General features: G+C 42.3%; 1 protein-coding gene across 1 annotated transcript in view; it reads left to right on the plus strand.

The window, feature by feature from the left end:
* LOC108717438 (CUB and sushi domain-containing protein 1) overlaps positions 1-17,528 on the plus strand; it is a 786,063-nt gene that overhangs the window by 392,649 nt on the left and 375,886 nt on the right. Inside the window, exon 5 of the mRNA XM_041564732.1 lies at positions 2,729-2,841. Within this exon, the coding sequence (XP_041420666.1) occupies positions 2,729-2,841 (113 nt within the window). The remainder of the gene's footprint in view (positions 1-2,728; positions 2,842-17,528) is intronic.

Genomic DNA, 17,528 nt, shown 5'->3' on the forward strand with positions numbered 1-17,528 from the left:
TTTTTTCTGGCAACTGTGCTTCAGTGGCTGCGACCAAAAAAATGCATATTTTCTGCATTTATATGGCATAATTTTTCTGGCCTCTGTGCTTCAGTGGCTGCAACCAAAAAAATTTATATTTTCAGCATTTATATGGCATAATTTTTCTGGCAACTGTGCTTCAGTGGCTGCGACCAAAAAAATGCATATTTTCTGCATTTATATGGCATAATTTTTCTGGCCTCTGTGCTTCAGTGGCTGCAACCAAAAAAATTTATATTTTCAGCATTTATATGGCATAATTTTTCTGGCAACTGTGCTTCAGTGGCTGCGTCCAAAAAAACTGGGCAAACAATGTCTACAAGGTCAACGTATGGCGAAAAATTACTATTTTCAGCATTTATATGGCATATTTTTTCTGGCAACTGTGCTTCAGTGGCTGCGTCCAAAAAAACTGGGCAAACAATGCCTACAAGGTCAACGTATGGCAGTTGTTTAAAGAGAACAGTAGATTACTAGCCAGCAAAGCTACCTAAGCTAAAATGTCCCTCAAATCCCTGCAGACTTCTGTCCCTCCAATACAGAGCAGTATCAAGCAGATTACTAGCCAGCAAGCTTACTATCATCTGTCCCTGAAATCACTAACAGCTCTCCCCCTACACTATCTCTTCCAAGCACACACAGGCAGATTTTTCAGATACATTTTTGCCCTTGATCCCCCTCTGGCATGCCACTGTCCAGGTCGTTGCACCCTTTAAACAACTTTAAAATCATTTTTCTGGCCAGAAATGTCTTTTCTAGATGTTAAAGTTCGCCTTCCCATTGAAGTCTATGGGGTTCGCGAACCGTTCGCGAACCGCTCGCATTTTTGCGCAAGTTCGCGAATATGTTCGCGAACTTTTTTTCCGACGTTCGCTACATCCCTAGTCCCAAACAGGCCCATCAGCCAACTAAATAATGACTTTCTATGGCACCTGATAGCAGCCCCTCTGGTACTTGTCAGAAGCTACAGATTGTCAGTCCAGGCCTGTCCAAAGCAGAAAAAAGGTGACACAAACAAAGCCATTGGGACAGATTTATAAAGGGGGTTAGTGGCTACTGTTAGTGACAGTTCACTAGACTTGCCTTCAGCTCTGACCTGCATAGTGCATAAAACATCCTCATTCTTCAGTTACTTACATTATCATTTTTAAGTGGAATATCATCTAAGTACTAAATGCTGCCGTCTTTTCCGTTTTTCACGCTGATAGGCTGCAAAAGTGTTTAAATTTTTTTCTGTAACTGATTTCCACCATACATTTTATAACATATGGGACCATTATTTTACACCAAACTTTTGGTGAATTTTCACCCTATAGTAGATGTGCCCCATAAAATGTAGACAAATCCAGCAGATACGTGTGCTTCGAACTCGACGCCCATCAACGTCGAACTCGACGCCCGTCAACTTCGAACTCGACGCGCGTCAACTTCAAACTTGACGCGCGACAAGATCGTCGCGCGTCAAAACGAGTCGCGCTGCAGCAGTTTCGCGAATTTTTCGCCGTTTCGCGAATTTTGCTAGAAATTCGCAAAAAATTCGGCGAAGCGAATCGTCACAGATTCGCCCATCACTAATTGCAGTGTCTTTTCTGTAGGTTCTAGAATTTAAGTGGTCAATATAACAACAGATTTGCATGTACAATGTATTAAAATATAAATTATTCAATAACACAATAAAATATTGCTATGGGATGTTACATTCAAATAAGGTAAAATACATGAATAAATATGTATTATTTTATATTGAATTTTCGAAACTAGACTACTCAAGCACTGAATAAGTCATGACTACATCCAAAATCTACCTTTGGTAGAGAATAGAAATCTGCAGCACACTATTTCCATTGAATACTGGAGGTGTGGAATGGAAAAACATAAATAATGTAATCAGCTTGTAGCTTTTCAATGACTATAAGTAATCAATCAAATTAGCTCACAGACATAAACCCACCATTTTATTAATAATATGCTTAAGACAATCTATTTCAGAATTTTTTAGTCTTAGGATTCATGGACATGGGCAAAAGATATTTCACTTACTGTATTAGAAACCTCTGTAAGATAATGTTCACTCTAGTTTGGGTCTCATTATATTCTAAAACTGAACTGTACTATGTCACAATGTCAGAATAACAAACTATGATTGCATTACATTTGTTTATAGTAGAAGTATGCATTGGGAACTAAAAAAGTAACACAGGCAGTATTGGTCTGCTTCAATAACCATTCATCAGTTGGCACTGATGATGAAAGAAAATATTGTATTAGGGAGGCACCAAATCTATACATATTAAATTTGGCCAAATACTAAATCCTCCATAGACTATTCAACTGAATACCAAACAGAAGCCACGCCCTAAAAACATTTTATTGTAAAATCACCTCTTTACAAAAAAATTGATGCACACGACCTTAAGGATTCACATTCCCACTGTTAACTGTATTAGATAATAAGCTGTTATTCAGATAATCTAAAATTTTTGAAAAAGTGCTTCAATTTGGCCAAACCTGAAATCAAATTCTGGATTTGGTGCTATTTGTTCATTGGACAGGTGCAAATCTGACTAGTGTTTATAAATAAGCCCTTCTAAGAAATAAAAATGGCCAACTGCATTTAGAATGAATGTATTTATTGCACCTTTCATTTCCCATGCCTCCATTGTGTCTTTAAATTGATTGTCTGAATCTATGATATATTGTTTTTCAGGTTAACTGGAATGAATTTGCCATCACCAGTTATAAGCAATAAAAACTGGCTTCGTCTTCACTTTACATCTGACAGTAATCACAGACGGAAAGGATTCAACGCCCAATTTCAAGGTAGAATAGTTGTTCTTACTTAACATGCATAATGTTAGATTTACATGATGTCGTTTACAGTTCTCTATTGGGTCCAATCTTATTCAATCTCTTCATTAATGACTTGGGGAGGACATAGTAATGTTTTTTATTTGTGTATTTAGCATCCTAGCAGGGAACTCTGGACAAGCTGGCAGTCTGAAAAGTTAAGTGGCAGATGAGATGCTAATAAATGAAAGATTATGCATTTGAGATTCTCATACCACTTATACCCTTTATGGCCTAAGTTAGGCAAATTTCTGGAGGACATGGAAACACCAGTGGAGAATAAACTTTGATGTAGCAAGCAATGCCACTTGGCAGCTGCAAGGGCCAACAAATTATTGTACTGTATTAAAAGAAGTAGAGGGTAATTCTTCTCCTTTGCAAAGCACTTTAACAGGTATGCTATCACTGAGGCTGTTGTACTGGCAGATATATTAAATAGCTTCAAGAAAAGGTTGGATTATGTTAGAAAATAAAAAAAGGTTGATCCAGGGACCATTTCCTTTCTTTTCCTTTTCTTTAGCATGTTGGTTAAGAAAAGGAAGTCTAGCATTGCACAGCAGAATACAAATACAGTCATATGAAAAAGTGTGTGAACCCCTTTCAGCATGCATAATAATTTACTCAACTTTCAACAAAAAAAGATAAAAGTGGTATGTCTTTGTCAGTAGCGGAGAAGTCCAGACCAAGGAGCTTCTAAACTTCATAAGCAGGTGTGTTCAATCATGAGAAAAGGTATTTAAGGAGGCCAATTGCAAGTTATGCTTCTGTTTGACTCTCATCTGAAGAATGAAAGAATGGGATCCTCTCTGAAAACAAAGAATGTTTAGTATCATGGTTTAGGGGAAGGCCACAAACAGGTTTAAACTGTCAGTTTCAACTGTAAGGAATGTAATCAGGAAATGGAAGGCCACAGGCACAGTTGCTGTGAAACCCAGGTCTGGCAGGCCAAGAAAAATACAGGAGTGGCATATTCAGAGGATTGTGAGAATGGTTACAGACAACCCAAAGATCACCTGCAAAGACCTGCAAGAACATCTTGCTACAGATAGTGCATCTGTACATCTTTCTACAATTCAGAGCAATTTGCTCAAAGAATATCTGTATGGCAGGGTGATGAGAAAGAAGCCCTTTCTGCACTCACGCCACAAACAGAGTTGCTTGTTGTATGCAAAAGTTCATTTAGACAAGCCAAAGTCATTTTGGAACAAAGTGCTTTGGACTGATCAGTCAAAAAATTAGTTATTTGGTAATAACAAAAACCACTTCGTATGGCGGAAAAAGATCACCTCATTCCAAGAAAAACACCTGCTACCTACTGTCAAATTTGGGGGAGGTTCCATCATGCTGTGGGGCTGTTTGACTAGTTCAGGGACTGAGGCCCTTGTTAAGTCGAGGGTTGGATGAATTCAACCCAATATTAACAAATTCTTCAGGATAATGTTCAAACATCAGTCACAAAGTTGAAGTTATGTAGGACAATGACCCTAAACACACTACGAAATGTACAAAGGCATTTATGCAGAGGGAGAAGTACAATATTGTGGAATGGTCATCACAGTCCCGCAACTTCATCAAAAATCTTTGGGATGATTTGAAGCAGGATGTCCATGCTCGGCATCCATCAAATTAACTTAACTGGAGAGATTTTGTATGGACGAGTGGTCAGTAATGCAGTACAGCAGTAAATATTGACTGAAGTTTATCAAAGCACAAGTCACATGACTGGGGGCACCCGGGAAACTGACAATATGTCTAGCCCCATATCAGATTTCAAAATTAAGTATAAAAAAATGTGTTTGCTCTTTTGAAAAATGAATTTCAGTGCAGAAGTCTGCTGGAGGAGCACTATTATCTGATGCGTTTTCTCATGAGAGTATTCCTAAGTGTCAGGGAGCCGGGATGCTCCCACCAGGGAGGTTGTCAGGATCAAGGAGGAAGCCCACAAGGGAGTCAAGGTTGCAGTGTCCAACAAGGGGTAAATCAGGAGTATAACCAAAGTCCAGGCAAGGGTTCAAAGGCAGGCAGAATATCAGCAAAGTCCAAAAGTCCAGGCAAGAGGTCAGCAACAAACAGGAACAAGATAAGTCTTCAGAAAAGCAGACAGGAAACCCAGGAAACTCACAGGAATGAATCCTATACTTGGGCGCCATTCTTGCGTCTTGGTAAGGCTTTTATATTTGAATTTGGCGCCATTCTGACGTCATCGGCATCCTTGCATCGACGTTGACGCGCTGACGTCATCACGCCCGCGCCGCTACCCACGTGGCGGCCATGGGCGCCGCCATTTTGGGAGCGACCCCGGCAGGGAAGGACGCACCGCCCGGAGCTCCTGGACCTGCTCCGGGCGGCGATCGTGACAGTACCCCCCCCCTCACGGGGGGCCTCCGGACCACCAGGACTTGGCCTCTGGGGAAATTTGGAGTGGAACTCCCTCACCAGACGAGGACATCAGAGCGTCCTTCCCAGGAGCATTCTTCAGGGCCAAAGCCTTTCCACTTGATGAGGTACTGAAGAGAGCCCCTGGAGATTCTGGAGTCAAGGATCTTCTCCACCTCATATTCTTGTTGACCATCCACAGAGATAGTAGGAGGGGGAGGCTGGACAACAGAAAAGCGGTTGGAGGTAGCGGGTTTCACCAAGGAGACATGAAACACGTTGGGAATTCGCATCTCAGATGGAAGCTGAAGTCTGACAGCCACAGGATTGATCACCTCCGAGATGGGGAATGGACCTACGAACCTCGGACCCAACTTAGGAGATGGTACCTTCAACCGAATGTTCCTGGAAGACAACCAGACTTTATCACTGACCTTGTAGGGAGGCGAGGGTCTACGTCTACGATCTGCAAACGTCTTATGAACCAGAGCACTCTTCTCCAGGTTTGACTTGGTTGCAACCCAAATAGCAGACATGTGGGCTGCATGGTCATCAGCGGCCGGAACATCAGACAACACAAAGTCTTGTGGGAAGGCTTGAGGATGTTGACCATACACCGACATAAATGGGGACCTTCCAGTGGAAGTGTGGCAGGCATTGTTATGAGCAAATTCCGCCCACAGGAGGAGATCAGACCAATCGTCTTGACAAAGGGAAACGTGGTTCCTCAAGAACTGTTCCAAGGCTTGGTTCACTCGCTCAGTCGCTCCATTAGTCTGGGGATGATGAGCTGAGGAGAACTGAAGATTAATACCCAGATCTTTGCACAGGGAACGCCAGAACTTTGCCGTGAATTGGGACCCTCTGTCAGAAACGATCTCGGCCGGGAAGCCATGCAGGCGAAAAATTAACTGGATGAACAACTGTGACAACTCCACTGCAGATGGAAGCTTCCGTAGAGGGATGAAGTGGGCCATCTTGCTGAAGCGGTCAATGACAACCCAGATCACGGTGTTCCCACTGGAGGGAGGAAGTTCGACAATGAAGTCCTTTGACAAATGCGTCCAAGGACGAGAGGGAACAGGCAACGGTTGTAGTAACCCACTGGGTCGAGAATGGCTGGACTTGGAAGTGGCACAAACAGTACAGGCAGAAACAAAGTCTTTGACATCTTTACGGATTGTCGGCCACCAGACTAGACGCCGTAAAAGTTCAAGAGTTTTAACAGGACCAGGATGTCCCGCTTGTTTGGAACTATGAGTCTGTTGCAGGATAGGCAGACGAAGCTCAGGAGGTACAAAAGCCATTCCGATGGGGGTATCAGGAGGGGCAGAAGATTGACCAGCCAGGATTTGATCAGCAAACTGAGGGTACAATGAAGCGATGATCTTGACAGGAGGAATAATTGGCTCTTGTCTTTCAGGAGAACGATCCACCGGAGAGAAACTTCGCGACAGAGCATCGGCCTTCCGATTCTTGGAGCCAGGGCGATAAGTCAAGATAAAGCTGAATCGAGAAAAGAAGAGAGACCACCTTGCTTGTCTGGGATTCAGCCTCTTGAGAGACTGAATGAATTCGAGATTCTTATGATTGGTGTAAATCGTGACTGGAATCAAAGAACCTTCAAGGAGGTGACGCCACTCTTCTAAGGCAAGCTTGACAGCCAGAAGTTCTCAATTTCCTACATCATAGTTATGTTCAGCAGGCGAGAACTTCTTAGAGAAATATGCACATGGGTGCAGCTTTCCATCAGAGGGATGTCTTTGGGACAAGATAGCTCCAGCTCCAACTTCAGAAGCATCCACCTCAATGAAGAAAGGTAACCCCGGATCAGGATGGTGGAGAACCGAAGCGGAAGTGAAGGCATCCTTCAGGGATTGAAAGGCTTCAATAGCAGATGGGGGCCAAGAGCTGGGTTTACTCCCTTTTCGGATGAGGGCCAGGATAGGAGCTATACAAGAAGAGAACCCCTTAATGAATTGCCGGTAGTAATTGGCAAAACCAAGGAATCTCTGGATCGCCTTGGTGCTCAGCGGAAGGGGCCACTCTTGGATTGCGGACACTTTAACAGGATCCATCTCGAAACCCTCTGGGGAGATGATATAGCCCAGAAAAGGAATCTTGGACTCTTCAAATACACATTTCTCCAGCTTGGCAAAGAGAGAGTTCTTCCTCAAACGAGAGAGTACTTCCTTCACCTGGGAGCGATGGCTTGCAAGATCCTTGGAGAAAATCAGAATGTCGTCTAGGTATACGACCACAAACTTTCCCAAGAGATCCCGGAAAATGTCGTTCACGAATTCCTGAAAGACAGCGGGGGCATTGCAGAGACCAAAGGGCATTACTAGGTACTCATAGTGCCCATCACGAGTGTTGAATGCTGTCTTCCATTCGTCACCTTCCCGGATGCGGATTAGGTTGTACGCCCCACGGAGATCCAACTTAGAGAAGATTTTAGCCCCCTTCAGTTGGTCGAAAAGTTCTGCGATCAGCAGCAAGGGATACCGGTTCTTAACGGTGATTTTATTTAGACCCCGGTAGTCAATACAAGGACGTAGGCCTCCATCCTTCTTCTCCACGAAGAAGAATCCAGCCCCTGCAGGAGAAGTGGATGGGCGAATAAACCCCCGCTGTAGATTTTCTTAAATATAATTCTTTCATGGCAGAGGTCTCTGCTGGGGAGAGAGGATAAGTGCGACCTCTAGGAGGCATGGTTCCAGGCAGGAGATCAACTGGACAATCGTAGAGACGATGAGGAGGGAGAAATTCTGCAGACTTTTTACAGAAGACATCAGCGAACTCCTTGTAGAAGGAGGGAAGTGTCTTCAAATCAGACGAAGAAATATTCACCCTCTGGATGGGTTCAGCAGGAAGGCAGTGCTGTAGACAGTATGGACTCCAACGAGAAACCTGCCCCGAGGACCAATGAATGATAGGGTTGTGCAGGCGTAACCAAGGAAGCCACAAGACGACTGGAACAGAAGGACAAGAAATAATCAGGAATGATAACTTTTCTTTGTGTAAAGTCCCAACCTGTACAGGCAATTCCCCAGTCGTCATAGAGATAAACTCAGATTCAAGGGGTCGATCATCAATGGCGGTTACACGAAGTGGAGGAGTCAATGGAAACAAGGGAACATTCATATGCTTGGCAAAGAGAGTGTCCATGAAATTAGAGATTGACCCCCACAGTAGAGACAAAGTCCAGCCGTACGTCTCCGGAGTTTCTCCTGTTCAGAGAGACGAGCTCGTCCGACTTGCATAGGTTCCTCCGGAGGAATAACAGAAGGCTGCTGGGGGGTAGGAGGTAATAGAGGTCTTTGAAAGCGAGGAGCCAACATGGGTTGAAATTTCTTGACTCTGTCCCTATCAGCTTGATGTTCTCTCTGATGAGTGTCCACCTTGACAGACAAAGCAATGAGGTCTTCAACCTGCGTGGGTAATTCACGGGAGACCAAGTCATCTTTGAGGCGGATAGAGAGACCATTGTAGAAGGCAGCATGATAGGCATCATTGTTCCAGCAAGCCGCGAGGGTACCGAATTCAATGGCATATTCCGCTACACTGCGATTTCCTTGGCGGATCTGGAACAGACGAGAAGCAGCGGCCGCCACCCAACCGGGAGCATCGAACACCATCCGGAATTCATGAAGGAAGGCTTTGGAATCGTCAATTAAGGGAGACTCCTTCTCCCAGTGCGGAGATGCCCATTCGAGCGCTTTCCCCGCCAGACGAGTGATTACGAAACCAACCTTTGCTCGTTCACAGTTAAATTCCGCAGGTTGCAGGGCGAACCGAATCTGGCACTGGTTCACAAAACCACAACAGGCTTGAGGGTCGCCACTGTAGAAAGCCGGTGCAGGAATTCGCGGACCAGAAGTGGAGGATTGTGTAGCCATATCGGCAGCAGCTAGCGTGGGCGTTGTCGGCGTTGGAGTAGTCGGCGTGAGCATGGATAACTTTTCCAAGATGGCCTCCAGCGTGCGTCCGACGTAATTTTGCCGAGCTTTGTACGCCTCCATGCGGGTATGCAGACCTCGAAAGGCCCTGCCGAAATCTGGCTGAGCTTCCTCAGTGGGATCCATGGCCCAAGTATAATGTCAGGGAGCCGGGATGCTCCCACCAGGGAGGTTGTCAGGATCAAGGAGGAAGCCCACAAGGGAGTCAAGGTCGCGGTGTCCAACAAGGGGTAAATCAGGAGTATAACCAAAGTCCAGGCAAGGGTTCAAAGGCAGGCAGAATATCAGCAAAGTCCAAAAGTCCAGGCAAGAGGTCAGCAACAAACAGGAACAAGATAAGTCTTCAGAAAAGCAGACAGGAAACCCAGGAAACTCACAGGAATGAATCCTATACTTGGGTGCCATTCTGGCATCTTGGTAAGGCTTTTATATTTGAATTTGGCGGCATTCTGACGTCATCGGCGTCCTTGCGTCGACGTCGGAAAAATTTGCGAAACGGCAAAAAATTCGCGAAACTGCGCCGGCGTCTCATTTTTGACGCCGGCGCCCGTTTTTGACAAATTTGGCGATTTTTTTCCGCAAATTTTTGCGGGCTTTTCGCAAATTTATTCACTGGCGCCAAATCGCGCAAATGAATAAAAAAAACATATATCTTTTCATTGAGGGTAGCATATTTCAACATTAATATTGTATTGTATATCTGTAACTCATATTAGTATTTACGCCTAATAGCACATTCCTTGGTTTGCTTAAAAAACATGAATGCAAATCATGAAAGCCAGAAAAGCATGAAGGATGTATCAAAATGACATAATGAGCTCCCTGAGGAAATATTCTTTTGTCCAGAACTCCTCAGAGGAAAAGAACATACATTTTAATGTACTAAAATGTGTAACTTTACTTTATCAGCAATGAAACTCTGCTCCATTTGAGACTGTTGTAAAGGTGTCAAACCATTATTACAAATGACTTTTGATTCCCATGTGGTTTACAAAGTGTTGGCAGATCATGAGACTGCATGATATTTGGTAATTTGTCTTTCTCCAATAAAATTATGAGTGACCTTTCTGTGAATGAACAGAAAAAATATGTGGATATTTCAGTATGTTGCTACATTCTGCCAAAGTAACTCTGCAAGAATAATACTTACTAAAAATTAGGTAACAGAAGGGGGTAAAGCTGTATATTTTAAAATCTCTTATTTCTGTCCCTTTCTTCTCTTTCCATTCCTGCCACTTTGTGGCTATGCTACAATATATTATATTGAAAGTTGAATGTCAAAAGTGGTCTACGTAAACACTTAAAGGGGTAGTTTTAACCCTTTAAGTGCCAGCAGAATTTCACATTTTGGTTACGCAAAATGCCAGCCGTTTTTGAAACATTTTGTGCTCTCTCACTTTAGGGGCATTTTCTGAGGGGAAACCTATAGTTTACCTAGGAAAACTATACATTGTTTTTTTCGGTAGAAACTGAGCTTTCTAAATCTGCCTGAGTTTTCATGTATTTACACCTGTGCAAAAAAATTTATAGTGCTAAATACCAAAAAAAAATGAAAAATTACCATTTTTCATCGTATATCAATTTATACCAGAAAAATATTTCATTTTACGGATGAAAATCCAACTGATTTGGAAAGCCTTATGTCTCTCGAACGTGCCAATACCAGATATGTATAGTTTTAGGGAGATTTAGGATTTCTGTACAGCAAAAACTCCCGGCAGTATATTACCAAATTTTGAAAGCACTAAGGCAGAAAACGGCATGCTTTAGATTCCAAGGCAAAAAATCCTGAAACCGTAGGTTTACCCCAGAAAACCATACATTTTTGAAAAGTACACATTCTGCCGATTACAAAATGGGTAACTATGTCTCTCTACTCCCAACTACCAAACATAAAAGCTTGTCTGAACATAGCGGTTTTTCAACAAAAAATTCAAAATTCTGAAAAATCATTTCAAAGGTTTTATTTTGCTGCTCCGCATATCCCAAACTATATTAGGTACCAAGAAAAGCACCTGAAATATGATTGCCAGGGGTCCACTGAACAGTTTGATACCCATTATGCATAGGTTTACCAAAGTATCTGGCATTTAGAGACACCAATATGTAGTTAGCACATCCAAATTGTTCAGGACTTTACTTCAGCTACTGAGAAATCAACACATTGACTGCATTTTTTGTGGGGTAAAAACACAGAAATATATGTTTACCCCCCAAACCCATATATTTTTGGAAAGTACACATTCTACTGAATCTAAAATGGGTACCCATGCCTTTCTGCTCCAAACTACTGAGTCGCAAGGCTTTCCCAAAGTTGTCGGTTTTGGTGAAATATCTGAAAATTGCCTCAAAGCTTCAACTTCCCAGCACCATATCACCCATGTGTCATTACGTACTAAGAAAAAGCACCCTAAATATGATTGCCAGGGTTCCTCCAAACAGTTTGGTGGCCATTGTTCATAGGTTTACCAAAGTATCTGGCATTTAGAGGCCCCAAAATGAAGTTAGCGCATACAAACAGTCCCGTGGGTAACTTCAGCTAATGAAAAATCAACACATTGACTGCATTTTTGTGGGGTAAAAACACAGAAATATATGTTTACCCCCCAAACCCATACATTTTTGGAAAGTACACATTCTACCGAATCTAAAATGGGTACCCATGCCTTATTGCTCCAAACTACTGAGTCGCAAGGCTTTCCCAAAGTTGTCGGTTTTGGTGAAATATCTGAAAATTGCCTCAAAGCTTCAACTTCCCAGCACCATATCACCCATGTGTCATTATGTACTAAGAAAAAGCACCCTAAATATGATTGCCAGGGTTCCTCCGAACAGTTTGGTGGCCATTGTTCATAGGTTTACCAAAGTATCTGGCATTTAGAGGCCCCAAAATGAAGTTAGCGCATACATACAGTCCCGTGGGTAACTTCAGCTAATGAAAAATCAACACATTGACTGCATTTTTGTGGGGTAAAAACACAGAAATATATGTTTACCCCCCCAAACCCATACATTTTTGGAAAGTACACATTCTACCGAATCTAAAATGGGTACCCATGCCTTATTGCTCCAAACTACTGAGTCGCAAGGCTTTCCCAAAGTTGTCGGTTTTTGTGAAATATCTGAAAATTGCCTCAAAGCTTCAACTTCCCAGCACCATATCACCCATGTGTCATTATGTACTAAGAAAAAGCACCCTAAATATGATTGCCAGGGTTCCTCCGAACAGTTTGGTGGCCATTGTTCATAGGTTTACCAAAGTATCTGGCATTTAGAGGCCCCAAAATGAAGTTAGCGCATACAAACAGTCCCGTGGGTAACTTCAGCTAATGAAAAATCAACACATTGACTGCATTTTTGTGGGGTAAAAACACAGAAATATATGTTTACCCCCCAAACCCATACATTTTTGGAAAGTACACATTCTACCGAATCTAAAATGGGTACCCATGCCTTATTGCTCCAAACTACTGAGTCGCAAGGCTTTCCCAAAGTTGTCGGTTTTGGTGAAATATCTGAAAATTGCCTCAAAGCTTCAACTTCCCAGCACCATATCACCCATGTGTCATTACGTACTAAGAAAAAGCACCCTAAATATGATTGCCAGGGTTCCTCTGAACATTTTGGTGGCCATTGTTCATAAGTTTACCAAAGTATATGGCATTTAGAGGCCCCAAAATGAAGTTAGCACATACAAACAGTCCCGTGGGTAACTTCAGCTAATGAAAAATCAACACATTGACTGCATTTTTGTGGGGTAAAAACACAGAAATATGTGTTTACCCCCCAACCCCATATATTTTTGGAAAGTACACATTCTACAGAATCTAAAATGGGTACCCATGCCTTTCTGCTCCAAACTACTGAGTCGCAAGGCTTTGCCAAATTTGGCGGTTTTGGTGAAATATCTGGAAATTGCCTCAAAGCTTCAACTTTCCAGCATCGTATTGTCCATGTATCATTACCAGCATAAAGCATCCTAAATATAAACATATGGGTCTACTAAACAGTTTGATGCCCAATGTGCATAGATATACCAAACTTTGTGGCGCACAGAGACCCCCAAATGACAATATGTATAGACATTTTCACGGCTGACGCGCTGGCTGCTGCAATATAACCACCCGGTGTGTGTATTATGCGACATTAGACCACCTAACAGTACAGAGACCCCAGAAAACCATATATTTTCAGAAAGTAAACATTCTGACGAATCCAATATGGGTAAATAAGTGTTTCTACTGCAAACTGCCAAACTGCAAAGCAATGCTGAACATAACGGTTTTTATCAAATTTCTGAAAATCGTCACAAAGCTTGAATTTTACCCCATTATATGCCCCACATTTCGTAACTTATCAGCATGAAACATCCTAAATATGAATGCCAGGGGTCTACTGAACACTTTGATGCCCAATATGCATAGATATACCAAACTATGTGGCGCACAGAGACCCCCAAATGACAATAGTGTATATACAATTTCACAGCTGACGCGCTGGCTGCTGCAATATAAGCACCCGGTGCGTGTATTATGCAACATTAGACCCCCCTAACAGTACAGAGACCCCAGAAAACCATATATTTTCAGAAAGTACACATTCTGACGAATTCAATATGGGTAAATAAGTGTTTCTACTGCAAACTGCCAAACTGCAAAGCAATGCTGAACATAATGGTTTTTTATCAAATTTCTGAAAATCGTCACAAAGCTTGAATTCTACCCCATTATATGCCCCACATTTCATAACGTATCAGCATAAAACATCCTAAATATGAACGCCAGGGGTCTACTGAACACTTTGATGCCCAATATGCAGAGATATACCAAACTATGTGGCGCACAGAGACCCCCAAATGACAATAGTGTATATACATTTTCACGGCTGACGCGCTGGCTGCTGCAATATGAGCACCTGGTGTGTGTATTATGCGACATTAGACCCACCTAACAGTACAGAGACCCCAGAAAACCATATATTTTCAGAAAGTACACATTCTGACGAATCCAATATGGGTAAATAAGTGTTTCTACTGCAAACTGCCAAACTGCAAAGCAATGCTGAACATAACGGTTTTTATCAAATTTCTGAAAATCTTCACAAAGCTTGAATTTTACCCCATTATATGCCCCACATTTCGTAACGTATCAGCATAAAACATCCTAAATATGAACGCCAGGGGTCTACTGAACACTTTGATGCCCAATATGCATAGATATACCAAACTATGTGGCGCACAGAGACCCCCAAATGACAATAGTGTATATACATTTTCACGGCTGACGCGCTGGCTGCTGCAATATGAGCACCTGGTGTGTGTATTATGCGACATTAGACCCCCCTAACAGTACAGAGACCCCAGAAAACCATATATTTTCAGAAAGTACACATTCTGACGAATCCAATATGGGTAAATAGGTGTTTCTACTGCAAACTGCCAAACTGCAAAGCAATGCTGAACATAACGGTTTTTATCAAATTTCTGAAAATCGTCACAAAGCTTGAATTTTACCCCATTATATGCCCCACATTTCGTAACGTATCAGCATAAAACATCCTAAATATGAACGCCAGGGGTCTACTGAACACTTTGATGCCCAATATGCATAGATATACCAAACTATGTGGCGCACAGAGACCCCCAAATGACAATATGTATATACATTTTCACGGCTGACGCGCTGGCTGCTGCAATATGAGCACCTGGTGTGTGTATTATGCGACATTAGACCCCCCCTAACAGTACAGAGACCCTAGAAAACCATATATTTTCAGAAAGTACACATTCTGACGAATCCAATATGGGTAAATAAGTGTTTCTACTGCAAACTGCCAAACTGCAAAGCAATGCTGAACATAACGGTTTTTATCAAATTTCTGAAAATCGTCACAAAGCTTGAATTTTACCCCATTATATGCCCCACATTTCGTAACGTATCAGCATAAAACATCCTAAATATGAACGCCAGGGGTCTACTGAACACTTTGATGCCCAATATGCATAGATATACCAAACTATGTGGCGCACAGAGACCCCCAAATGACAATAGTGTATATACATTTTCACGGCTGACGCGCTGGCTGCTGCAATATGAGCACCTGGTGTGTGTATTATGCGACATTAGACCCCCCCTAACAGTACAGAGACCCCAGAAAACCATATATTTTCAGAAAGTACACATTCTGACAAATCCAATATGGGTAAATAAGTGTTTCTACTGCAAACTGCCAAACTGCAAAGCAATGCTGAACATAACGGTTTTTATCAAATTTCTGAAAATCGTCACAAAGCTTGAATTCTACCACATTATATGCCCCACATTTCGTAACGTATCAGCATAAAACATCCTAAATATGAACGCCAGGGGTCTACTGAACACTTTGATGCCCAATATGCATAGATATACCAAACTATGTGGCGCACAGAGACCCCCAAATGACAATAGTGTATATACATTTTCACGGCTGACGCGCTGGCTGCTGCAATATGAGCACCTGGTGTGTGTATTATGCGACATTAGACCCCCCTAACAGTACAGAGACCCTAGAAAACCATATATTTTCAGAAAGTACACATTCTGACGAATCCAATATGGGTAAATAAGTGTTTCTACTGCAAACTGCCAAACTGCAAAGCAATGCTGAACATAACGGTTTTTATCAAATTTCTGAAAATCGTCACAAAGCTTGAATTTTACCCCATTATATGCCCCACATTTCGTAACGTATCAGCATAAAACATCCTAAATATGAACGCCAGGGGTCTACTGAACACTTTGATGCCCAATATGCATAGATATACCAAACTATGTGGCGCACAGAGACCCCCAAATGACAATAGTGTATATACATTTTCACGGCTGACGCGCTGGCTGCTGCAATATAACCACCCGGTGTGTGTATTATGCGACATTAGACCACCTAACAGTACAGAGACCCCAGAAAACCATATATTTTCAGAAAGTAAACATTCTGACGAATCCAATATGGGTAAATAAGTGTTTCTACTGCAAACTGCCAAACTGCAAAGCAATGCTGAACGTAACGGTTTTTATCAAATTTTTGAAAATCGTCACAAAGCTTGAATTCTACCGCATTATATGCCCCACATTTCGTAACGTATCAGCATAAAACATCCTAAATATGAACGCCAGGGGTCTACTGAACACTTTGATGCCCAATATGCATAGATATACCAAACTATGTGGCGCACAGAGACCCCCAAATGGATATATAGTAGATAAAATTTACAAGGTAAAACAAAATAAGGCAGTAAAGAGTGAAATGCAAAAAAATCCAATAAAACCACAAAAATCAATGTTTTTTTTCCAGACTAGTGTTATCGGCCATCAGAATCACAGTTTGAATATTTTAGCTGGGCCAAACAGGTTATACGGCTAGAAACAAGTGAACACAACATACGCAGAGCTGAAAATGCAATAAAATGGCTAAAAATTCAATAAAATGGCTAAAAATGCACCAAAATACCCAAAATTGCAATATAATCACCGAAATAACATAAAAAAGATATTGCACAGTACGGTTAGCGAATACGCTATTTGTAATGGCAATAAAACATTTTTTTCAGCCAAAAAAAGAGACGATGCGATAAGAAAAAAAAAAAAAAGCCACAATGCCATGTATGTGCGTGTGCGTGTGTACAAATGGTAAATTACATGTTATGTGCGCGTGTGTGCGTGTGCACGTGTGTGTAAGTGCAGTGAGTGTAAGTGACCCCCCCAATCCCCAAAAATGTATGTGTAAGTGTGTGTAAGTGTGAATCTAAGTGTGTATTACTGTAATAAGCGTGTGTTGGTGTGTTTGTGTGTGTAATTGTTGCACTAACCTGAAAAAGTCGCTGGAGACTGTTGCACACGATCAGGAAGAGGCCCTGGAAGAAATCTGCGACGTCTTCTGTGTCTCTGTGCTGTGGGGGCGGAGATCTCCGGCGCGGTGTAGGCTGCAGCAGCAGGACACGTAAGTAGCACGTGCCTGCTGCTGTTTTTGGGCCCCTGGGCGATCGCGCCCCAGGGGCCACTCGATCCCCTGCTCTGCTCGTTGTCTAGGGGCAGGGGATCGAGCAGGAACGGAGCGAGCGGCTCTAACAGCCGCTCCTCTGCTTCTGAACCCGGAAGTGCTGCAGAACGTAGAATCTACGTTCTGTGGCATTTCAAGTTACTTTTCCACAGAACGTAGATTCTACGTTCTGTGGCACTTAAAGGGTTAATTTCTAAATTACACTGAATCGACAAGTGTATTTTTTTTAGCTGTAATATTGTATAGGCAGCCATCGCAGGTCATTTTGCATTTTTTTTTTGTGCTTTC

Source organism: Xenopus laevis, chromosome 5S (assembly GCF_017654675.1).
Source record: "Xenopus laevis strain J_2021 chromosome 5S, Xenopus_laevis_v10.1, whole genome shotgun sequence".
NCBI classification, from domain to species: domain Eukaryota; kingdom Metazoa; phylum Chordata; class Amphibia; order Anura; family Pipidae; genus Xenopus; species Xenopus laevis.